At 42.0% G+C, this 25746-nt stretch overlaps 2 protein-coding genes across 3 annotated transcripts in view; both read right to left on the bottom strand.

Annotated features, from left to right (window-relative positions):
• Positions 1-25746, bottom strand: part of MAMLD1 (mastermind like domain containing 1) — a 146849-nt gene that overhangs the window by 89401 nt on the left and 31702 nt on the right. The window lies entirely within an intron of this gene.
• Positions 9090-12044, bottom strand: LOC112615744 (protein SET). 2 transcript variants are annotated; one of them, XR_003117456.1, is made up of 2 exons: positions 10799-12044; positions 9090-9122 (listed from the first exon to the last, which is right to left on the bottom strand). XR_003117456.1 is itself a non-coding variant. In XM_025372602.1 (1 exon), exon 1 carries the CDS (start codon positions 11978-11980, stop codon positions 11108-11110), a length of 873 nt encoding a protein of 290 aa, XP_025228387.1. In that variant the 5' UTR covers positions 11981-12044; the 3' UTR covers positions 10622-11107. The 2 variants fall into 2 exon arrangements, 1 of the variants encoding a protein (XP_025228387.1); XM_025372602.1 differs by lacking the exon at positions 9090-9122 and having other exon boundaries at positions 10622-12044.

Here is a 25746-nt window from a genome sequence, read left to right as displayed (position 1 = left end):
TGTTTCTTTTAGAGAAAAGATAAAGCAAAATCTTTTAAGTTTTGAAGGAGAAAAATGTTTATATCCTCTACCATTAGCAAGACTGGTTCCCTTTGTAATGGGCCATCAACACACCTTTTTTCCCTCTTTATATGCTGACCCAGTAGTGCTGGAAACCTTCTTCCAGCAACCCACATATCAATGAACAACTTGCAAAGTTGGTGTAGGAATATTCTAAGCTCTGGTTGATCCTGCTTTTGACATTACTGCTGCTGCTGCTCCCCAGGAACTCCCAATCTCTGTCCTTTTGATTTCAGGAGATTTTCATGCCATTGAGGTTAAAAATGCCCCCTCTCAAGCCCCCCTCCTTTCTGGGTGTCATGTGCTACCCAGTGATGAATCAGCTTGAGGCCAGGATGTCCTGGCAAGTGCAAGTATCCCATAATCGCATAGAGTGGGCTCAGATGGCAGAACCCTGCTTGAAGGAGCCAAGAATTGTACAAACCAATAAGCCAATTGAGAGCAAACTGCTTCTCAAGCTGACCATGTGCTGAAAACTTATTTGACTCTAAAATCAAACAGCACACAGTGACCTCCCATTATGGCAGAGAACAGAGTTTTCTGGAACTGGGGGACATCAAGAAATGAGGGCAGACCAAGACTATCTTGCAACAACAATAGCAATGCTCATCTTGTCACATGATTGACTGCAGAACTAGCCTTCAAGGTAATGTGAGTCCAAGTTTTTTCAAGTCCTTATTTCTTGAAAAAGAAAAGTTGAACTTGTTTAGCATCATCTTTTCCTATGCTATAAATATCATACACTTTGAGAATTCAAAGATACCTTGGATTTGAAGTGGCAGTCCACACTGAAAATCCAAGTGATCTATGTGCTAGTTTTCTCATGAGCTAAATGCCTGCAGGATTAATTCCCTTAAGCTTTTCCATAGTTGACCATCAAAGTTGGTGTGTGTTGGAGGGGTGCTATTCCGGTGTCCATTAGTTGGTATTCTCTCTCTCTCTCTCTCTCTCTCTCTCTCTCTCCCTCCCTCTCTCTCTCTCTCTCCTCCTCTCTCTCTCTCTCCCCCCCCCTTCCAGAAAGCACTAAAGCAGTAAACACCCTGAGGAAAAGGGCCCCCTCTTTAAGCTTGGGGTTATTCCCATCAGAACTGGTAGGCATAGGTTTCTCTATCTTCCTCTCAAATTGCTGCTCCAGTGGTTCTACAGCTGACTAGCAAATGAAACAGGGGCAGCAGATGGTCTTTTCCTTTTCTGCCCTTATGGACTGCTCAATTGTAGCCCCAAAGGTGCAAACACACACACACACACATACACACACAGACACACACACACACACGGTATAATGTGCATTTCCCCCTGGAAATGATTTTAAAAACAATGTGTCCCTAGACTTACCCTACAGGAACAACTGGACATGCTGCACTAGGCAGGATGAAAATGTTGGAAATTGTTTGGTTTTGTAGTAATTTCAGCTGGCAGTTGCCTCAGAGTGTAGAAGCAGTTTGCAAACATATTACACTTGGGCCCAGGTGCCAGTCATACCAGCAGGCCCAACAAAGGTTTGCTAAGCATTTTTAGCTGGTGGTTTACGAGAAATAATGAAATGAACATGGGGTTGAGGACCAGGAGACCTGAGTTCCACTTCCATCTGTAGGTCATTTGACCTCTTTGAGTCTCAGGTTCCTGATCTACAAAATGGGGCTCATCCTCTTTACTCTCCTCCCCTCCCAGGGTGCACATAAGGATCAAATGAGACCTTGAACCAGAAAGCCCCTTGGACAGGGTGGTGCTGTGTGCACTAAAGGCACAAGGGAAGGGCAGTCCTTTTTTTTCAATGCAGGCAATGGAGCCAGCAACTGAGCTGAAGGACAGCAATCCCTCTTTGTTCTCCTCCTCTTTTATAGTAAAGCTTGGTTAGAATCCTAGAATGTTAATATCAGGAGGGAAAACTAGAGATTATAAGGTCCAGACTAGGCACTGTGGCTCACGTCTGTAATCCCAGCACTTTATGAGGCCAAGGTGGGCGGATCACTTGAGGTCAGGAGTTCCAGACCAGCCTGGCCAACATGGTGAAATCCTATCTCTACTAAAAATACAGACACCACACACAAAATTAACGGGGCATGGTGGTGCTCACCTCTAATCCCAGCTATTCGAGAGGCTGAGGCAGGAGAATTGCTTGAACCCAGGAGGTGGAGGTTGCAGTGAGCGCAGATCACATTATTGCACTCCAGCTTGGGAGACATAGCGAGACTCTGTCACAAAAAAAGGGTCCAATCCCCTTCTTGTACAGATAGGAAAACTGAGGCAGAGACTCACCCAGGAACATATGCTAGCAAAGGATGGAGAGAGATGACTCTAGAAGTCAGTTTCCCTGAATTCCAAGCCAGGGCACGAGCCCAGCAGACTGGACTTAAAGACAGACACTCTATGTAATATTTCCTTGGGTCCACATTCTGAAAGATCCTGGACAGAAGAAGCCTCATAAATCTGCAAAGCAGCCTCCCAGGCTGTCCAGTGACTGCCTCTCCTTAAAGAAGTGCCGACATCATTGAGGTTTTAACCTCTCCCTGGCAAGCGGACAGACGAGTTGCTTCACCTCTCTGAGTTGCACTTTCTTTCAATGTACTAAAGAGCTTGGCCAGGAGGACTCTATGAGGCTTGCCAGCTGGCATCGTCCCTATGTTGGTGACTAGCTTTCCTGTATGGTCATCCACCGATTACAATTCCCCAGCCAGAGGAGGATACAAACAGACTTCCCTTCAGTGGCTGCTGGAAAGATCCTAGACCACCTCCAGATTCCCAGTGGGGCTGGGTGGAGCCTGGGGTCCCTTCTTTCCACATTAAACCAAAGACTAGTGAGAAACCCCTCTTCCCCCAGATTTCAAGCAAAGCAATCTGGGGAACTGAAGCCCTGAATTATTAATTGGGACAATGCTCAAGAATATTCAGCAACCTCAGAGCCCAATGCATTCTAAAAAGAAAGTGGCAGGAAACAAACCCACAGCTAAGAAAGAGATGTGGGCTGTTGTCACTCGGCATTTTGAGGGGATGTCCCTATAGGTTTGCACACATGTCTAGCCTCTGTCTCCAATTATACTGGTGGTAAGTTCAACAGAGAAAACTACCTAAGAAGGTGGGTAGGGAGAGGAAGACTGCTTAACAAGTGGCCAAAAGTAGCAGTGAGTTAAGAGAAGAACCAGAATGGCCATGAAAGAAAGAAAGAAAGAAAGAAAGAAAGAAAGAAAGAAAGAAAGAAAGAAAGAAAGAAAGAAAGAAAAAAAGACTATTGTGAGGCAAGAAAAGATTTGTGAAGAGTTCACATTTAAGTTGTCTTCCTTAATACATTCCACTCTTTAGATGGATTTAGAATAATAGGAAAAACACCCTAGTGTTGCACTCAGAGACTTCATGTGAAATCCCATCTGATGTGAAGAAAATGTGCTTTCAGTACTTATAATGATGAAATAAATTATCTCCATTCTTGGAACCACTTCTTTGCAAATATTTTAGATATTATTTCACAAATGAAAGAAAACAGTGAAGACTGCTACCATCAGCTTTGGAGGAAACAATCTAATTTTCAAGATATTTATCTATTGTGAGTTGGCAACAATGGCTCTGGTTTCCAAAGAAGGTGGGAAAATTGCTGTGCATTTTGGAAATGGTTCCCAGACACTTCCCTTCAAAAACATAATCAACCAAACGCATACAAGCAGGCATTAAAGACAAATGCAATTTTATAGGCAGCCATTCTGCTGCATGGCATGATAAATAGACAAGACGAGTGTTTTGCAGCCAGCCAGCTTTTGGCTTCTAAGAGAGCTGGAAGGCAAAACTGACATGAATACTTTCAACAGGCTACCCTGGTTGAAATCAGGAAGAGTTTATTTCCACAGTTAAAACAGTATGAGTCTATTTCTATTGCCTGCGTTACGTCGAGTTCCCCTATTTATCAAACACAAAGTTCCATTGTTGTGATCTATGGTGAGCAAAGGAGAACCTGCCGAGTCCCAAGCAGATCTTAGATGTAAATCATTTGATTCATGACTCGAAACTATTCCATCCTGTAAGCCCAAAAGCTCATATCAGGGTGAACAAGACATTTGAAAAAAACCAAAACTCTCCTCCTGGAGTCAACAGGAAAACATGCCCCTGGCTGAAGCTTATAACTGTGGAGGCCACATGTGCAATGTACTAGTTAACTAGGAGGAGGAAGTTCCAGGAAAATGACCAACATCTGGTTTCAGGCTTATTCCATTCTTCTTAGGGGCCCCCAGTCAAATGTGCTCACCTGAAGAGACATCTTGAGCCAGCCAGAGAGTAAGTAGCTCTAGTTTCTCCTGAGCTTGACTTTGTCCATTGTATTTATTTCTTCTGAAATGATTTCTTCAAAATCGAAATCCGTAGCACCTCCACAACTTTGATAGCCTTTTTTGCTCCAGTTCCTTCAAGGATAAATATTTAACTCCATTTTGGGTCAAATACAAACTTATATTTCTGGGGTTTAAGGATTCACACAGCTAGAACTTGAAAGGCATGTTACTTCAACATGTTTCAGACCCACACAGCAACAGGCTGTCCAATGGAGTGTCATCCACTACCATTCCTCGACTGTAAGCATAGTTGATTATCAATTCAGAAACACTCTGAATAAACACTTGTGTGCCAAGACTTTGCAGTTCATTCATCCAATTAGTCATTTGTTTATTCATCTAATCAAACTGCCTATGTCATACTGATTCCAGTAGTCATCCTTCCTCTTTTTGCTCTTACAAAGCAAGTATGAGACAGTTGTAGAAAAGGTGTAAGAAAAGAGACAAACTTTTCATTCTGTATTGTATTCTGTATTCAAAGTTAAGGTACAGTAAAGTCCTGTTAACTATGTAACCTTAATGCATCTGAAAGGTATTGTTTTAATGACGCTTACCTTTTAAATGATTAAGACGCCTCTGGTGGTTTATGGAATTCATTTTATATTTGTTTAAGAAATTGCTTTTTATGAGAGAGTATTTCTGCTGAGTTTCTCTTGGGCATTGGAAGTTAGAGGGGGTAGCCCACACATCTACAAAGGTCAATAGGGTCTTTGCTTTCCATTAAAATGTTTTCCAATTCTCAAAGCATTTGTCAGTATACCCAGAAGAATCGGAATAAAATGAATCCATGGCTTGGTATTCAGTATGCAGCAGACATGCTGCCCACAGAGTCTTGCACAGGTGTTCTCTAAGAAGCTCTGAAGTTGAAACCGGGAGCCCTGGGTTCAAGTTTCAGGTCAGGGAAATCAGTCACTGGCTGCATGCGTGCATGTAGTTATGAGCCTCCTCATCACCCTGGTGTCTCAAGAGCCTGGATACCTCTACTTGTCTCTATGACTGATATGAACTGAGCTCCATGCTTAAGGGTTTTCAAAAAGCAGCACCTTCACCCTGATGCCTACAGGTCATGGTTTGTAGAGCAACCTGAGATGATGGTACTGGATTGCTGGCAGGCCCAGCTCACTGCTGAATCACACCAAGATGACTACGATTAACAGTCCCTAGTTTTGTTTTGTTTTTTTCTCAAGCCATATTTCCTCCACACTATACTTCGGCAGATCACCCAAATGTAGAACTTGCCATTTATCCCTGTTAAATTTCCCATGACCATCTTGAGCTTGTCAAGATCTTTTTGGATCTCAATTTCATGCTACAGAGAACTCATCACCTTCTGGCACTATCACAGGGGCAAATCTGGTAAGAGTGAATTCTCAATCCTCCTCCAGATCATTGAGAAAAAGTGAAGCAAGCCAGGAGGCAGCCCTGGTACTTGCCTCCAGGTCCCTGTCTGTAAGGGAGGGTGTTAATCCATTATCCATGGCCTTTGGATTCAGTCTTTTAATTGGTTACGCAATCACATAACTGGGCTGTAAATGAAGATTTTACAACAGATGCTGCCTTGTGCTTTGCTGAGGTTCAAAAACACTTGTGTGCTTTTCTCTGATCCACCTGCCTGGTGAGCTCTTCCAACAAAAAAAGGAAGCTATTCTAACACAGCAAGCTACTCCTAATGAGCCCTTTTTTGCTTTTGTCTTAAACACACTTTGCACTGGTTTCCTTTTCTAAGCACTCACTCACTATTCTTTTAATAGTATGTTCTAGAATTTTTCCAGGGGGGCCACATCAAGCAAACCATAGCTACATAAGATATTCAGTTAAAGGAATTTTCCTTCGAAAATTTGGAAGTACATGCCCATCTAGTAGTTTATGGCTCTTTTTTATTTTTATTATTTTTATTTTTTTGCAGTTTTCTGTGGTTCCTTAATGCTCCATGATAAAAGCTCACAGCCTTGTTAGCAAGTGCTCTCTCTCTCTCTCTCTCCCTCCCTCAGCACCCTAGCCTGTCATTTGCCCTGGCCCTCAATGACCAGGCAGTTCTCTCAAAATCACTTCATCCATCACAGACTTCAAGTCCAACTGAGCAGTTCTATCCTTTGCACATTAGAGATCATTCTCTTATTCTATGAAGAAGCCTGAAACTTTTCTCCAAAGACTCTGGTTTCTCCTTCTGTGGGGTGTGACAGTCTCTTTGCTATTCAGGGACTCCAGGGGTGTGGTGTCTCTTTATCTTCTTTTCTCTTTCACAAGTACATTCTTGTAGCTCCCCCCACCCCTTCCCCCTTTCCCCCGACTCTGGTTGTGATGCATATAGATAGGTTTCATTCATCAAGTGCTGCTGCCTCTCCTGAAGAAGCTGCTACCTCTCCCCTTTCCTCCTCTTGGTGTGATGAGCTTTCGACTGTTTGTTTCTTGTTAGTGGAACAGGGTTTCTTCTCATCTTCCCTGCCTCATGCTTCTCTTTGCATTCCTGATTCAGTCTTTTGTTCTCAAACAATGTTCCTGGGTAGCGTGGAAAGGGAGAAGCTGCACCTCCATAGCAAACTCATCAATGTCCAGGCTTATGAATTGCCCCGGGCCCATATACTTCCAGTGATGGCTGAGCTTCCATCATTGCATTTCCAAAACAGCGACCATGTGACACTTTCACAGAAGGGAAGGATTCAAGAAATACTGTGAAAGAGAAGTCAAGTAAGGGCAACTGGGTGGTCTGTAAGCAAAAAGACATCTCAGATGATCTCTCAAGATCCACGAATAAGTAGGAGCGGTGATCTGATCACCCACAGTAAAAAGAAATATAGATACCAGCAAGTGGACACCCCAAAAATGTCAAAGTCAGGTTTGCAATGCCTCAGGTAGCTAAAGAAGAGTTGTGATAGGAATAAAATTAATAGTATTTACCTTAACTTAAAAGCAGGCCAGGCACAGTGGCCCATGCATGTAATCCCAGCCCTTTAGGAGGCTGAGGCAGGCAGATCACTTGAGCCCAGGAGTTCCAAGACCAGCCTGGGCAACATAGGGAAATCCCACCTCTACAAAAAATACATACAGAAAAATATTAGCTGGGTATTGTGGCGGGTGCCTCTAGTCCCAGCTATGTGGGATGCTGAGGTGGGAGGATCACCTGAGCCCAGGAGGTTAAGTCTGCACTGAGCTGTGAGTGTGCCACCGCAGTCCAGCCTGAGTGACAGAATGAGACCCTGTTTTATAAAAAAATGAACAAACAAATAAACAAAAAACAAAAAACCAACTCATAAGGCTGTTTATGGGTGAGTGGGGAAGAGAGGGAGAGAAAATAAAAGGTGACTGTGAAATAAAATTAGTGGGGGATGTTGCCACAGCTCTGTAAGGGCTTGAGGCAAAGTCCATCAGTCCACATGGAGTCTACTGGGCTAAGCATGAGACACCAGTGAGAAGTATGGCTGGACCAGTGGAAGAACTGGCAAGAAGCACCTCAAAGGCTTCAGCTGGTGGAAAGCTGCTAAGATGTAGAGTCCATCTTGAGGGATGCAAGAAGGGAAAGAGCCTGATGATGGAGCTGAAGAGGTAGATTAGCAAGGAGTGCAGGTGGTTTCTCTGTCTGTGTCAGTGGTTGAAGCTTAGGGGAAGCCTGGAGAGGTGGGGGTACAATGCAAGGAAGATTGGGGAGAGCTTCAAGTGTTGTTCCCAGTTAGTTAGGTATGAGATTTCAGGGATAACTGAAATCTTTCCCTCTCACACTCCTAATTGTTTTGATGTGTCTGGATGTCAGGTCACGAGTCTCAGAACCTCCACATTGCTGTTTGCAGCCCAAAGTACAAAATAGAATCCCAGTATTGTCAACATGCTGACACATGGACTTCTCTCTTCCTAATGAGTGTTTGATTATGTTTCCTTCTATGAAAATCTGTATCCCCACACAAACACCATTTTAGTTTTAGAACATTTTATGGGAGCACTTTAAAATCCTTGACTTTTAAAAATATGGTTCTAGATCATATGGTTTTAATTATTAAATTTTTAGTCCATAAATTTGACTAAAAATCATGTGATTTGCAGAGCAAACGGGCCAGTTAAATGAAGTGAATTCCACTCACTGGCAGCATGCCTGCTGTTCCTGTCAATAAGTAAGTTCAGTTTCTGCTTCTGGGGCTCACAACTCCTGACAGCTGGTTTGCTGGGACCGGGGAAGCAAGGAAATCAGCCAGAGAAAGTGTCCTTGGCAGCAAAGAGTCTCACTGGGCAGGTTTTTAGGGAAATCTTGAGACTGGTGCAATGTGGGATGTGGTGGCAGCATCTCAGACATGACAGACAGCCTCTGAGCAACCTCTGGTCCTGCTTGTATGTATCTCCTCTGCTCATTAAAGTGACCTCGGCTAGAGCTTCTCCAGCTGGTTTGGAGGCCAAGAGGCATTGTGCATGCCAAAGGCTGAACTGGACTTGCTGCTGGCAAGACTGCTCCAAAGCACAGGGAGCAGTGGCAAAGAACTCATCCAGCAAGGCAACAGTCTATCATTCTCTGCTAAACCTGATGTCCCAGCTTGGAGTCCAGAGTTGGGATGGGGGGCCACAGTGCTAACAAACTTGTGGGAGACAGGGGCTGGTGTAATCTGAGCCAGCTCCCTGGAGCCTCACAACTATCCTGTGAAGCAAATGGGGCTGTGGTTCCTATCCCAGAGGAAGGCACTTTGGCTGAGGAAGGGGAACGGAGCACTGGTCAGGCCTGGCGATACCTAGCTAGTACATGGCTGCCTCTGACTTCCTTCCAGAGTGAAGGTGTTTACCCTTAGTAGGGAGGACCCTGGCCTGGCTGGTATGCCTCCTTGGACTTAGCGGGGTCTGGGACTGCAGGAGAGGCTTTAGACTCTAAGCCAGTGTGTCCAATTTTTTACTTCACTGGGCCACAGTGGAAGAAGAATTGTCTTGGACCATACATAAAATACACTAACACTAACAATAACTGATGAACTAAAAAATCACAAAAAAACTTCATAATGTTTTAACAAAGTTTACAAATTTGTGTTGGGCCACATCCAAAGTCATCCTGGGCTCAACGCAGCCCACGGGCCATGGGTTGGACAAACTTATTCTAAGCCATCCTGACAGGCAGTGTAGTCAGGTGGTTAAAGCATGAACGCTGGCACCCAGTGGTCTGTGTTTGAATCTTAGCTCTGCCGCTGATTAGCTGTGTGGCCTTGCAGGAAGATATTTAACCTCTCTGTGTTTATCTATTTCCTCATCTGTAAAAGAGAGATGATAATAATAGCATCTGCCTTGTAAGGATGTGGTGAGGATCAAAGGCACATCTGTAATATGCTTAGAACAGTTGTTGACATGTGGTAAGCCTTACCAATGTTAGCTAGTGGCACTGTCTTCCTCCAAGCCTCCATTGCAGTCCTAGCAAAGGGAAACCTGGCCACTGTGATGATAGCTGCTGGATGGAGTGAAACATTGTCACGGTGCAGAAAACAATGTTGATTGTTTTTCTGTCTGTCTCTCCGCTCCAAAATAGGAGGCTCATGCTGAATGTCCAGTCCCTAGAAGATAGCCTGGCATGTGGCAAGTGAACAGTGATAAATTAATGAGTGAGTGCAGGAATTCCCCCTTGTGGCAAATGGCTCTGGAAAGAATGCCAACATTAAAAAAATTACTAACTTCAATGCAAATGCAGTTGGGTAACAGAGAACAAAGGGATCTATAAAGGTACCAGACATTCTACTGGGGTAGACTTAAGAGCTGGCCTAGGAGTCAAGAGGCTGGCTTTTGAGAGGCTTTGCTGCTTCCTTGCTGTGGAGCCTTGAGCCAGCTCCTGACTTCTTCTGAGCTTCAGTGTCCTCTCTGAATGACAATGTAAGGTGGGACCATGGCTTGCACCCTCCAGGGAGTTCCTTTCCTATCAGGGCCCACAACAAACAAGAGATCAAAGAACATACCCAGTTCCTAGGCTTAGGCTCACTACTATCAGGTTCAAGGTCTGACTCAATTTCTGACAGCAATATCCACATACCATTTCTATGTCAATTATAGGAGCCAGTTTCTCCAGCTTACTTTATAAAATGTTTTTTTTTTTTTTTTTTTTTTTTTCATCATTAGGAGAGAATTTATTTTTAAAAGTGTCATCTTAAACTGCAAGGATGTCTGTCAAATATCACAATTAAACATGCCAAAGGAGAAGCCATGTTGTCAAAATGCCCACTTAACCCACCCAAACATCTCAAACCCACCCTTTGCTGACCTTCTATAACCCCATTTTTTAAAGTTTTTTTTTCTTTTTTTAAACAAGAGAAAGTAGACAGATACATGTTGGTAAATGCTAACTGTCCATATTCACATAGAGACACAGTGTACTCTCTGAGCCCAATATACAGAGAAAGGAGGAAAAAAGCTAGAATTCTATGCACTACTACACAGGGGCCTAGCACCCTCCAGCTTCCAGCAGAGCGAAGGGAGCAGGGTTTTCTTTTTTCCCACAGAGCTCGGTGGTGTTGATTCCATACAGTTTTTGTTGAGACAGGAAGGGATAAAAATGAACTTCGAACAGAAAGGGGTAGAGACTCTTTTCCCATTGTATTCTGCTCAAGGTATTTCCCCCCAAATAAGTTGAGAACCATGGAGTAGAGAAAAGAGACCTCGAGAACAGGGTGACTGAGCACAAGAGGAAAAAAAAAAAAAAAAAAAAAAAAAAAGACTGCAACTTGCTCCCAGGGACTGGAGAAAATTTAAAAAAAGGAAGGTTGGAATCCATCAGTGTTCTATTAGTCATCTTCTCCTTCATCCTCCTCTCCTTCCTCCCCTTCATCATCATCTTCATCTTCTTCACCTTCATCCTCATCCCCTTCTTCATCAATATCTTCTAATCCTTCCTCCTCTTCATCATCATCATCATCTTCTTCTCCTTCTCCTTCTTCATCATCCATATCAGGAACCAAGTAGTACTGTAATGGGTTTGGCCAAATATCATCTTTGATGACCTCTCCTAACTCATCAGCACCTGCATCAGAATGGTCAGTAAACCAGGTAAAGAAGCTCTCTGGCTCCTCATGCTGCCTCTTCCTGCTGGCTTTATTCTGCGTTTGACTTGAACGTTTCGTCAAATCCTTTCCAGATTTCCATTTGATTTCGGTGGACTTTGAAGATGGATCACCACTCTCATTCAGATGAAATTCTTTGGAGAGAACTTTATTTTCAAAGTAAGGATTTTCATCAAAATAAAAATCTATTCTGTAACCTGATTTAATATCTTCAAATTCTGTCACTTCAACTCTGGTCAAATAATGCAGTGCCTCTTCGTCTTCCTCCCCAAGCAGTGCAGACACTTGTGGATGGTTGACAAATGTTGTTACCCAAAAATTTGGGATTTTGGCGATCAATTCTGACCTCTTCTGAAAAAATGGTTGGCGGAGTTTGTTATATTTCTGTTCTACTTTCAAAATCTCCTCACTGGCTTGTTCATTAAGTCTGTCTATTTCATTTTGTACTTCATCAATGTGTTCAATTGCTTCTTGCTGTTCTTTTTCTCCCTTCTTCGGCAAGCCTGCAGAGGCTGATGTCTCCTCCGGTCCCAGAGCAGGCGGTGGTCTTGGTTTCTTCTTTTGAGGCAGGAGTGGAGACTGGCGTTTAGGGGCCATGCTGTTAGGGAAGTCCTAGAACCAGACCACGAGTCTCCTCACCCGTCCGGAAGCAGGCTGAACACTGATAAAATGTTAATTACTTCCCCCACCTCCCCACAAATGTGAAACTTGGATTTAAAAAGACATTTTGGAAAACAGGTACATTTTGACAGTAACAATCTGAAGTTGCCACAGGCATAAACACATACAAGTGGATACTGTTTGGTTTGCTTTTGAGAGCCCCATTCAGTGGAGAGCTGGCTGAGCCAGTGACTATCTGAATGAAGTGTACTGGCCATGCCATTATCAGAGGAAAGGATGAGTGTGGACTAGTCAAGTGGCTGGATGCTAATTTTATCACCTTTTCCTTCAGAAACCAGATACCATCCTGGCAGCAATGATCCACATCCCTGGCTCCTTATTGTCTTTGGGTAATCATAATATTAATGTCCCAGTGCACCCTTAAGCCCTTTGCATCTTTCCTCAAAACCTTTTTCAGACATGAAATACTTATCTGGGGTAAGGGGTTGAGCTTCCCACTGAGAGACCAGAACTGATCAGATGGGCGGGCCTCCAATTGCGAGCTTGGCTTTGGGCTTGTAGTCCTCACTTTTCTCAAGTCCAGCCATGGCAGCCTGCCAGGCCTGCCTGCCACAGGCAGTCTTATGCAATTGAATGGGGTCTTAACAAGGTGAAAAGCCAGAGACATGAACTGGTGCATGGAGCACAATGATGCTGACTACCCAGCAAAGGTAAGCTTGAGACACTCTGAAGCACCACACTGACTGTACCCACATTGCACAAAAACCAACACAATCCAAGAGAAATGGAATCCTGGCAGGGAAAGCATTGGGCCAATAGCTCAACAGCCACCCAAAGTCTCCATGGAGCACCTCAAGGCCAGAGCAAATTTAGTGGCGTGCCTTCCCTGTTGGAGCACCAGTATAGCAGCCCCGCAAAGGAGGTTGTCTAGTCCCTTCCGGGACTCATGGGAGCCCACAACTCTATAGCCATTCTTCTCTGCCAGATTCCACGTCTTTATAGCTTTAAGTTTTTTCCTTTGCCACTCCCCATCTTATTTCCTTTCTCCATTGTGTGTTAGCATACTTAACAGGTGGAGAACAGCATATACAAGTGGCTTACAGGACTGTCAAGGTAGCAGAGACACATTTGAAAACAGCTCATGCAAACAAATGCCAATGATTGAGCAAACCATCACTCAGGACCGACTCCCCCGCGTTGGCCCTGAAAATCTAGCTACTCAGTGCTTCCATTTGCAGACATAAACATCCACTTAGGAGTTCTGAAAACACCATTTAAGCCAACATTTGGATTCAAGTAACACTAACAGGGCTGCATAATCAGTGAACTCACTTTTCTGCTCTGTGCCTTCGCAATACTCTCTGGGAAAAATGCAGTAGACTCTTACAGATAAAAGTTGACATGGAGGTAAGTTACTAATATATAGAAATGTTGGATTTTAAGTAAAATATATTTCACTCTGCAGATAAAGGGAACAGAGATTCTTTTTTCCTTATCTCAAAACAGACTCTTTTTGTAGAATTGATGAAATGGAAGTAATTGTCAAGAACTGAGAGCATTAATCAAGAAAAAGATGAAAAAAAAAACCCCAATGGAAAGCAAATTAAATTAACTTGGAACACAAGGAATATTTAATTTTTTTGCCCCTGAAATCCATTTGATGTTTCATTTTCCCCAGATATACTACAGGTGCCTCACCATCATTTTGATAAGAGCAGCGCCCCTAGTCTCCCTCTCCCAGTGATGTGCTGTTAAGTGTTTAACAAGTGGCTCTCTAGGAGGAAAAAAAAAGCTCTGATTAAAGTGATAGCACTGACTGCTGTGTTGTAAATACTCCTGTTGTGGCTGATTTCTAGCTACCAACATGATGTCACCCACCTTGCAAAATTCCTGAAAACATAACAGTTGGCTTTTGGGAGCCCGTTTGAGATAACTCTAGCCAACCACTGTCCCCTCCTCTGCCTGTATGTTTCCTATGCTCTCCACTCTGGAATCATAGAGCCAGAAAAGAGAGAAATCACATAAGAATAAGAGAGGTTGTTATAATGATCAGCACACACATGCTATCTTTTGGTTTTTAAACTCTTTCCCTAATTATTGTGGCTAATCTCTATGTGCTAACAGAGTGCCAGGATGTTTTACAAGCATTTCATTTAATCAATACTAAGAGGTAGGTACTATTAGTATCCCCATTTCACAGAGGAGAAAACTGATGTTCAAACAGATTTGGCAACTCATTCAAAGTCACACAGCTTGTAAGTTGGTGAGCTAGGACTAGAACCTAAGCTCCTTGGGTGTGCTTTGGCAGTAAGAAGAAAACACAGTATCAGAAAAAGTGGTAAGGACAACAGTTTGGCTTAGCTGAGGAATCAGAAAAAAAAATCCTAACTAATCAAATAGGTTTCAGTGTTTCTTTAGCAGTTGATCTCATCCTAGGATTGAAGGATAGAATTCAGGGAGTCCGTAAACTTGAATGAGGAAAAAATTATATTTCTGTTTTCACTAACCTCTAATTGAAATTTAGCCTTTCTTCAATTATGCATGTTGGCAACAAACCACAGTAGTATTTACATAATCTGTGACTTCGTCGCCAAGAGAAATCATAGATATTTTAATTTCACATTACAGTCATAGCAGGAATCTTCAAATATCACTACCTTGAAATTACAGTAATTGTGAGACCTACTGCTAGATCTTATTTAATGAGTTAAGAAGCACATAAATTAATACATCACAAATTTGTTTTGTTAATATGTTAATAACTATTTTGATCCCACTGTTTTATTTTATGCTTTTAAAACATTTATTATTATTATTATTTTTTTTTTCCTGAGATGGAGTCATTAACTTTCACCAGAAAACCGAGGACATCCATGAATCTACAGCCTCCCTGCTTCCTCTTCAGGTATAATGAACCTTTCGATGGCCAGTTAGAGAGGTTCTCCTGAGGGCTTTATGTTTGATTTCCGGAGAGGCTGGACCCATTTGGACAGAGGACATAGCCATTGCTTGTAATTGTCGATGGGCACTCTACCATTTTTCCCCAGTGAGAAAGTTTGGGAGCCATGAGTCAGTCCTTCCTGGGAAATGGCTGAGAGGAAGCTTTCAGAGATGAAAATGAAGTGGAGAGTGCAAATGAAGGAGGGGCAGGGGAGAAGCTGAGTCAGACCCTCGACCACTCTTCTAGGGGCACTGTCTCATCCTCTTGGGGTTGAATCATGCCAGGGTGGCTCTGCTCTTCTGCCTCTGCCTGAATTTCCCTTGGTAGGACTCCAGGCCTTCATTTGAGGCCAAAATGAAGGGCTCCAAACCCAGCCAATGTCTGCCAAAGAGAAATTCTAGAACATGTGTGTTACTATCTTGATGGAAAAATATCAGTGGTGTGGGTCTTCCAGGGACTATGGGACCCATGTCTTCTTGATTTGACCATCAGGGATCATGAGCCCAGGGACATCTGTATTTTAACAGACTAACAAGCTGAAGCTGCAGCTTGGGATATGGAGTTACTTAGTGTTGGTCATTTCTACCTCACAATGAAGGCTCTTTGAGGTGATGCGGTCTGGGGCAGTGTGCCTTTCCTTCTTGACTTGTACTTTTAGATTGCATCCATCTGGGAAAGATTTCCTTTCTTTTTCTTTTCTTTCTTTTTTTTTTTTTTTTTAACCAGATCTTCCTTTCCTTGGCTATGTGATGGGAGTGAGGCTTTTACCCTTTCTGTGCCTTAGTGTCCTCCTTTGTAAAATGGAGGCAATAATAGCATCTACCCATCAGATGCTGCAAGGGTTGAAAAGAGACACTATAAGGTCGTAAGCACTATGTTCAATCCAAAGGGAAAACTCAGTAAAGATCAGCTGTTGTCATAGTTCTTAGCACGATACGAAAGACACACAGCACATATGCCTGACCAAGAGGGTAGGCTGAATAAATGTTCAAGACCTTTCTCTTCCTCTTCATCCCACCCTCTCACCTCATCACTTTAAATCCAAGGATGGTCAGAGTCTGCTCTCAGGAGCAGAGGAGCTGAAAATGGCTGGGCTGGGGTGGGTTGGTGACCTTAGAGTGGAAGTCTCCTGACTCCAGGTCTGGCATTCTTTTTGCTCCCTGACTTTGACAGTCCCCAGGCACCTTCTGACACACCTCCAGAGCCTCAGAATGCCCAGCACAAAGGCCTATATCTAGCAGGGGGCCTCTGTAAGGTGAGGAATTTGCTGATATTAGGCCTCGTCCACTCCCCACTTTGCCTCTCTCCTACTGACTTCTAAAGAGATGATAAGAAAAGAGAAGAAGGGCTGTAAAAAACAGTAAGTGCTCAAAGGGCGGAAAACATATAACATCACAACCACCCTCTCTTTCTAGCTTATTTCAAGTTATAGGCCAAGTATAGCCTGTCCCATTGCAGTGGGTTCCCAGATCCAGGCAATAACATGGCTGTACAGGTGGGCTCCAGGGTCTGGAAGTGGGTGCCCAGAAAAACTGCCCATTCATTCTTCAGGGAGTTCCAATTCCTTAGGCAGGCAATCAGGGGCTCCGAACACTTGGCTGTCCCCTCCCTTCCCTCATCCACCTGCAGCCCTCAGCCTTCCCCTCAGAGGAGCTAGTTTGACTCCTTTTGATGGCCCCCTATTCCCAATGCAACCCCATTCCCCACATCCAGCTTTTCCTTCACCACTTGCCCCTCCTCCCAATCGTGTGTAATAATGTAGCCTCCAGAACAGGTCACAGGTTATTTCTGGATCCAGCCCAATGTCTAATTTGCTGCAGAACATGTGTGAAAAATCATGAACCTCTGCCAACTCCATAGAGAGCCACGGATTTTTAAAGAATTACACCAGTGCTGGAATGTAATATTGTACAAGTACTTTGAAAGAAACAGTTTGGGAATTTCTTTAAAAGTTAAATGTATACCATATAACCCAAGCATTCTAATGCTGGGTATTTGTCAAAGACAAATGAAAGTGTATGCCCATACAAACACCTGTACAGCTACGTTGATAGCAGCTGTATTTGTAGTCACCCCAAACCAGAAAACAACCCAAATGCCCATCAACAGGTAAATAGATAAATACATTGTGGTATAATTCAGATAATAGAATACTACTCAGTAATTTGTAGAAAGGAATGAATGATGAATATGCATGCAACAACCTGAATGGGTCTCAGTCATTATGGTGAATGAAAGAAGCCAGGCATAAAGGATTCCCTATTCTATGGTCGCATTTATACAAAACTCTAGAAAATGCAAACTACAGATCAGTGGTTGCCTACAGATGATGGAGAGGGGCTAGCGGGAGGGACTACAAAGGGCCACAACGAAACTTTGGGGACTGATGAATATATTCATCATCTTGACTGTGGTGATTGTGTACACATATGCAAAACTGATCAAATTGTACTTTAGGTATTTTCAGTTTACTGTACATCAATGACTCCTCAACAAAGCTGTAGAATAATCACACCAGCAGCTCATCTTGCAGTTGTTGGTGATATCCCTGAGCCTCAGAAAATAGGAATGTGTGCAGTGTTTTCATATATGATGTACCAACATGCTTTGTTCATTGCTCTGATGGCCCTGTGCTTTCTTAGCTTTCTGGATGAGAGTCTCCAATATATTTTCACTTGTACTTTCTGGAGGGCTCTCAGGAAGCCACAGCCTAGAAAGAAGCTGTTTATGAAGGAAATTGTTCTTTAAAATAACAATCATTTGTGATATGTTTAGTAGAGATCCAACGAATACAGTGGACCTTATCTCCTTACCCTTCAGTTTTTACCTTTTTCTATTACAGGGTGCAGTTGATCCATTCAGAAGTAAGATGTCCTATGAAATGTCTTGCCATGTGGGCTGACTGGGGTGGCTCTCAGAAGGGCTGATCTGCCTTGCCCTTCCTAACTTTCCCTCCCTCCCTCCCTCCCTCCCTCCCTCCGTCCCTCCCTCCCTCCCTCCCTCTTTCTTTCTTTCTTTCTTTCTTTCTTTCTTTCTTTCTTTCTTTCTTTCTTTCTTTCTCTCTCTCTTTCTTTCTTCTTTCTTTCCTTCCTTCCTCCCTCCCTCCCTCCCTCCCTCCTTTCTTTCTTTCTTTCTTTCTTTCCTTCCTTCCTTCCTTCCTTCCTTCCTTCCTTCCTTCCTTCCTTCCTTCCTTCCTTCCTTCCTTCCTTCCTTCTCACTCTGTCACCCAGGCTGGAGTGTAGTGGCACTATCACAACTCACTGCAACCTCAAACTCCTGGGTTCAAGCGATCCACCTGCCTCTGCCTCCCAAAGTGCTGGGACTACAGGCATGAGCCACAGTGACTGGCCTTGCTTATCTTTCCATGTTGGCAAATGGGAGTTAATGTTGCCTCACTTGGGCTATCTGTGCTGCCCACTGCTTAGCTGAAAGTGAGAAGACTGCCCTGCCCTCCTTAGGGCCACAAATTTGACCTTCAATTTCCATAAACTGAGTACAAAAATATTATTTCAAGCTTGCAATGACATTTTGTTGAGGTAAAATCTACATAAGATAAAACTGACCATTTTATTGTGTACAATTCAATGCCATTTAGTACATTCACACTGCTGGGCAACTATACTTTCTAGCTAGCTCCAAAACGTTTATGTCACCCTAAAAGGAAAACTCTCTAGTCACTACCAGTCACTATCATCCCCCACACCTCACCTCAGTCCCTGGCAGCTACTAACTTGTTTTCTGTTCCTATGATTTACTGATTTGCCACATTCCATGTAAATGGAATCATACAGTATGTGACTTCTTGTGTCTGGGTTCTTAAACTCAGTATCACGTTTTGGGGATTCCTCCATGATGTAGCATGGATCAGTACTTTATTTCCTTTTGGGGCTGAATCATATTTCAGTGTATGGACCACAATGACTTTTAACATATTTGCTTTTTCTCCACCTCTGACTATAACTCATACTAGTTGAAGTCTCTGTAGCTGTCACAAGTAAGAGATGAGATAAGGGATGCTGAGATAGAGCAAGAAGTACATTCCCCTGGAAGGTCTGAGTTCTGACCTCCCCAGAGAACTTCCATTCTGAACCCTTCCGGTCTATGACCAGGAGGGAACTACTTCAGCCCTAGAGCAGAGTGAATTTGTAGATGTCTTAGGCCACCATCTTGTTTCTCTGACAACAGCATGTGACAACTTTTTATTCTAATGAGCGAACCTCCCTGCAAGAACAACAGGGCAAGCTGGGTCCTAAATATAAGATGATTGAGTACCACCAATGCCAGAGTTTTACAAAATGAATGTCTCCTCATCAACCCCCTCAAATAGCCTGTGAAAGCCTGCTCGATTGTTCTTTCACACCATTTGTATGCATTTGCTGGGGCTGCCATAACAAATGACCATAAACTGTGGGGCTTAAAACAGCAGCAATTCATTCTTTCACAGTTCTGGAAGCCAGAAGTCTGAAATCCAGATGTTAGCAGGGCTGGTTCCTTCTGGAGACCCTGAGGCCTCCATGCCCCATTGCCCTCTCCTAGCTTCTGGTGGCTTCCAAGAGCTCTTGGTGTTCCTTAAAGATGCATCACTCCAATCTCTGCCTCTGTCTTCATATGGCCTTCTCTTCCCTGTATGTCTCTGTGCCCTTCTCTGTCTCCAAATTTCCCTCTTCTTATAAATACACTAGTCATATTGGATTAAGGTTTACCCTAATGGCCTCTTCTTAGCTTGATTACATCTGCAAAGATCCTATTTCCCAGTAAACTCACATTCACGGATTCTAAGGGTTAAGATTTCAATGTATCCTTTTGGGGGACACAATTCAACTCACAGCACCATTGAGGTCCTGTGTTGAATACCATCCACAGTTGTCGATGACAATATTTCTATCACAGATTCCAGCCTGCATCTCTGTATGAGTGACACATCATTCAAATCTGTCTTTGGAGTAATAGCCATCTGTTGATTCTGCCTCTCAACCGTCTGCCAGGTCTGTCTCCTTCCTCTGCCCTGGTTTATCCTCATCATCTCTTCCCTGGATTCCTGCCACAGCCACCTCCCAGGGGGCTTCCCCTGCCTCCAGTCTTGGCTTTTCCATTTGTCCTCCATACTGTGGTAGAGAAACCTTTCCACAACACTGCTCTGACCATCTTCCTTGCTTGAAAATATGGTGGCTTCCCACTTTCTACAGGGAAAGTTCCAAAGGTTTACCAGCATGTCATACTCAGTGCTTAGCATAGTACTTAGCACAGAGAGGGTGCTTAGGGAAGTGTTTGTGGACTGAATTCTGGCTAAAGAAACCAGAGAAAGATTTCCAGCAGAAGTGATATCTGAGTGGGACCCTAAAGAGTGAATGAGATTCTGATAAGGGAAGAAGACATAGTGGGAGATGCAGACATGGATAAAAAAGAACTGCCCTACAAGAACTAACCTTCTATAAATAATTATACCATAAGGCTGCAAGCAATCTGTACTTTCAGAAAATAGAAACGTCCTATGGGAGTTCACAGAGAAGGTAGTAATCTATAGTCTGCTTTGTATTTATAGTCACTGGTGTTATATTTAGTTATTGGTCTGATAGCAGCATATGTATATCTCTATATCCCAGTTGTGTCAAGTGCTTAGTAGCATCCGTTATTGAGTCCACACTGAAAGTACCCCAGGGTAATTACTATCACTGACAGCCTTCCTACTGAAAATACCAGTGCTCCCAGTTCTCTTCAACCTCCACTGATACAGCAGGAAAGAAGAAATATCCAAAACTAATGTTCATATGGATCTTTGGAAAGCTAGTATATTTTTGCTCCTTTGTTCCCTGCCTCCTCCTCCTCCTCCTTCTTCTTCTTCTTCTTTTTCTTCTTCTTCCTCTCCTTCTTATTATTCTTCTCTCCTCTCTCTGTGGTCGGAGATGAAGTGGTAGATGTAGACTGGGGCCAGCATTACAAAATGCAATGGATACTAGGTGAAAAATTTTACCCTTCAGTCTATGTGTGCTGGAACCTGGCAGAACTGTTGCAGAAGGGTCACTGTGGGTAGAGTGGGTGCTGAGCAAGCACTGGGTGAAGGGGATGGATTTGACTGACATATATGTGGAAAAGTATGTGATGATCAGAAATGGCCAGAAATAAAATGGGCTGCCTCATAAGGTAGTAAGTTACCTGTCCTTGGAAATATATGTTCAAGCATATGCCATGAAACTTCTTAATGGGGACATTGAATAGTGAATTTAGGCATCAGAAATGAAGTTATGATAGATGACTTGATAGTTCCATCTAACACATAGATTTCATGACCATAGCTTCCAGAATGCTAGAGAATTATTAGGACTGAATGACCAATTAGCTGGTAAGGGGATGCAGAGGGATGAGTCAGAAATAAATTTACAGTGTCTGATGAGTGTCCAAGTGAGGGTTGGAGTGATCAGGGAAGAACACAAGTTGACCTTTGCACCCATTGAGTTGAAGGTATGAGAGGGCTAGCTAAATGAGTAGGTGGGATGAACTGTCACAAATCTGGGTCTGGTGCTCAGGTGATAGGACTAAGATCCAGATTTGAGAGTCACTAGTTTATTCCATATTCCCAAACAACCATGAAGGGGGAATATACAATAGGAAATAAAATGCTATCTACAAAAAAAATCATCCTTAGAAATAAACACGACGTGCAGTGTACAAAACCTCTACAAAGGACATTCTAAAACACTCCTGAAGGAGGCAAAAGTAGACATGAATGAATGGAAAGATACTCTTTGCTCTTGAATAGGAGGACTCAATATCATAAAGATGTCAGTTCTCTTTAACAATTTATACATATAAGATAAAATCTCGATTTTAAAAATACCAACAAGTTTTTTAATTTTGCTAGACAATTAGATAATAAATTCCATATGGAAAAAAATAAAACATACAAGAAGAGCCAGGAAAACATACTATAGGTCACTTCTGGTTCTGACCAATATGAAGTAGGCTTACTTCTCCCATGTCTCTCCCCTTACAACTAAACAAACCTGGAGACATTGCACAACAATGTGAATATACTTAACAATACTGAAGTATACACTTGCAATTGATTAAAATAGTAAATTTTATGTCATATGTATTTTACCACAATTTAAAGTGTTTTAAAAAGCAAACTACAGAAACAAACAAACAAACAAACAAAAATCTGGGCATGACATAACAAAAAAGCATAAAAAGTCTCTAGAAAGTAGAAAGAAAAGGTGACCAACCTAGAGTCCTAGACTTGGGAAATAACACAGCAATGAGTTCCATGGGTTTCCATATTGACTCCCATATATTCTGGACAAGATGCTACAGAAGCTTCCAACATGGAACTGTCAACATGCACAGGCAAAAGAAAAACAACAACAACAAAAAAACAAAACAAAGAAATAAGAACCCCTCACAGGCAGGACACAGCTGAGCTCAACACCAACACCATCGACTGGATATAACTGACATTGGTTACTTTACCAAACAACAGTAGATGCACATAATTCGGCTCATATGGAACATTCACCAAGATGGATCTCATTCTGGGCCATAAAATAAACCTTTACAAATTTAGAAGAACAGAAGTCATACAATGTCTGCTCTCAGACCACAGTGGAATTAAACTAGAGATCAAGAATATAAAGATAATGGGAAAACACCAAAACTCATGGAAATTAAATGACACTTCTAAGTAACATATGGGTCAAAAAAGAAATCTCAGGAGAAGTTGAAAATATATTTTGAAGAAAATGAAAACACAACTTATCGAACTTTGTGTGCTGCAGCAAAATCAGTGATAAAGAAATTTATAGCTTTGAACGTAAATATTAGAAAAGAAGAGGTTAGGTAGGCATGGTGGCTCACACCTGTAATCTCATCACTTTGGGAAGTTGAGCTGGGAAGATCACTTGGCGTCAGGAGTTCAAGACCAGTGTGGGCAGCATAGCGAGACCAGCCCCCCCGCGCCCAAAAAAATAGCCAGGTATGGTGGTACATGCCTGCAGTCCCAACTACTCAGGAGGCTGAGGTGGGAGGATTGCTTGAGGGCACAAGTTTGAGATTACAGTCAGCTATGATCGCACCATTGCACTCCAGCCTGGGCAATAAACTGAGACCTAGTCTCAAAAAAAAAAAAAGAAAAAAAAAAAAGAGCAAATTAAACCCTAAGTAAGCAGAAGAAAGTATATAATACAAATTAGAGTAGAAATTTAAAACAGGAAATCAATAGAGAAAAATCAATGAAACCAAAAGCTAGTTTATTAAAAAGATCAATAAAGTTGATAAGCCTCTACCCAAAACTAAGGAAAAAAAGAGAACACAACTTATTAATATTATAAATGAAAGCAGGGACATTATAACAGATCCCATGGACATTCAAAGTATAATAAAAGAATACTATGAACAACCCTAGGCTCACCAGTTTGGTAACCTGGATAAAATGAGCGAATTTCTTGAAAGACACAATGTGCCAAACCTCACACAAGAAGAAATATACAATCTGAATAAACCTGTATCTACTAAAGAAATTGATATAATTAATAACCTTTCCAAACAGAAGGCACCAGGCCCGGATGGGTTCACTGGTGAGTTCTACATAACACTTAAGGAAGAAATGACATGAATTCTTTACATTATCTTGCAGAGTATAGAAGCAGAGAGAATATTTTATAACTCAATTTAATGAGGTCAGCAACACCCTAATACAAAAACCAGACAAGGACATTACAAGGAAAGAAAACTACAGATTCCTATCTCTCATGAACATGGATGGAAAAATGTTCAATAAAATATTGTTGAGTCAAATCCAATAATGCATAAAAACAATTATATACTATGAACAAATGGAATTTATCTTAGGTATGTAAGACTGATTATACATTTAAAAACCAATTAATGTCATCCATCACATCAGCAGGCTATAGAGGAAAATCACATGATCATATCAACAGATGCAGAAAAGTCATTTAACAAAGTCCAACACCCATTCATGATAAAAACTCTCAGTAAACTCAGAATTGAGAACTTCCTCAACTTGAAAAAGAATATTTACAAAAAAACAACTCTTACCGTCATACTTAATGGTAAGAAACTAGAAGCCTTCCTACTAAGATTGGGAACAAGGCAAGTATGTCCACTCTCATCATTCCTTTTCAACATTGTTCTGGAAGTCTTAGCTAAAGCAATAAGACAAAAGAAAAAAGGAAACAAAAGGTACACCCATTGGGAAAGCAGAAATAAAGCTGCCTTTGTTTGCAGATGACATGATCGTCTGTGTAGGAAATCTGAAAGAATCAACAACAACAGCAACAAAACCGCTGGAACCAGTAAGTCATTATAGCAAGGTTACAGGACACAAGGTCAATCACGTTCTTACCTACCAGCAATGAGCAAGTGGAATTTAAAATAAAAAAAAAACCACATTACTGTTTATATCAGCACTCTCAAAATGAGATACTTACGTATAAATCTATGAAAATATGCACAAGATCTATATAAGGAAAACAAAAATCTCATTAAAAAAATCAAAGAACAAAATAAATGGAAAGAGAGTCCATGTTCATGAATAGGAAGACTCAATATTGTTAAGATGCCAGTTTTTCCCAATTTGATCTACAGATTCAATGAAATCGCAATCAATACTCCAGCACATTCTTTTGTGGATACCAACAAACTTATTTTAAAGTTTATGTGGAGAGGCAAAAGATCCAGAATAGTTAATAAAATATTGACAGACAAGAACAAAGTCAAAGGACTGACACTACCTGACCTCAAGACTTACTATAAAAATAGAATAATCAAGACAGTGTGCTACTGGTAAAATAATATACAAATGGATCAATGCAGCAGAATGGAGAACTCAGAAATAGACCCACAGAAATATACTCAACTCTTCTTTGACAAAGGAGCAAAGGCAATAAAATGGAGCAAAGATAGTCTTTTCAACAAATAGTGCTAAAACTGAACATTGATAAGCAAAATAAATAAATAAATAAATAATAAAAAGAAGGATGTAGATATAGACCTTACACCCCTCACAAAAATTGACTCAAAATGAATCATAGACATAAATGTAAAAGACAAAATTATAAAACTCCTGCAAGATAACATAAGAAAAAAACTTAAGTCACCCCGGGTGTGGCAATGACTTTTAGATACAACACTAACGGCACAAACCATGAAAGAAAGAATTAATAACCTGGACTTCATTAAAATGGAAAACTTCAGCTCTGCAAAGAGAATGAAAAGACAAGCCACAGAGTGGGAGAAAACATTTACAAAAGGCACATCAGATAAGGGACTGCTATCCAAAACAGACAAAGAACTCTTAAAACTCAACAATATAAAAAAACAAACAGTCTGATTAAACAATGGACCAAGGGCTTAAACAGACACCTCATCAAAGAAGATACACAAATGGCAAATAAGAATATAAGAAGATGCTCCACATCTTGTTTCTTTAAGGAAATGCAAATTAAAACAACAATGAGATAACTGCTACACACCTATTAGAATCTGGAAAACTGGCAACAACAAATACCGGTGAAGATGTGGAGCAGTAGGAGCTCTCATTCATTGCTGGTGGGAATGCGAAGTGGTATAGACACTTGGAAGACAGTTTGGCAGTTTCTTTCAAAACGAAACATACTCTTACCATATGATCTGATAATCATGCTCCTTGACATTTATCCAAAGGAGTTGAAAACCTATGGCCGGGCGCGGTGGCTCAAGCCTGTAATCCCAGCACTTTGGGAGGCCGAGACGGGCGGATCACGAGGTCAGGAGATCGAGACCATCCTGGCTAACACGGTGAAAC

Source organism: Theropithecus gelada, chromosome X (assembly GCF_003255815.1).
Source record: "Theropithecus gelada isolate Dixy chromosome X, Tgel_1.0, whole genome shotgun sequence".
In the NCBI taxonomy this organism is placed as follows: domain Eukaryota; kingdom Metazoa; phylum Chordata; class Mammalia; order Primates; family Cercopithecidae; genus Theropithecus; species Theropithecus gelada.
Note: the sequence above shows the minus strand (reverse complement) of the source record. Positions and strands in the feature narration are given on the sequence as shown.

Bases quoted from the DNA above. Each gene is read 5' to 3' on its own strand.
- LOC112615744 (XM_025372602.1), bottom strand. From the start codon at position 11,980: ATGGCCCCTAAACGCCAGTCTCCACTCCTGCCTCAAAAGAAGAAACCA.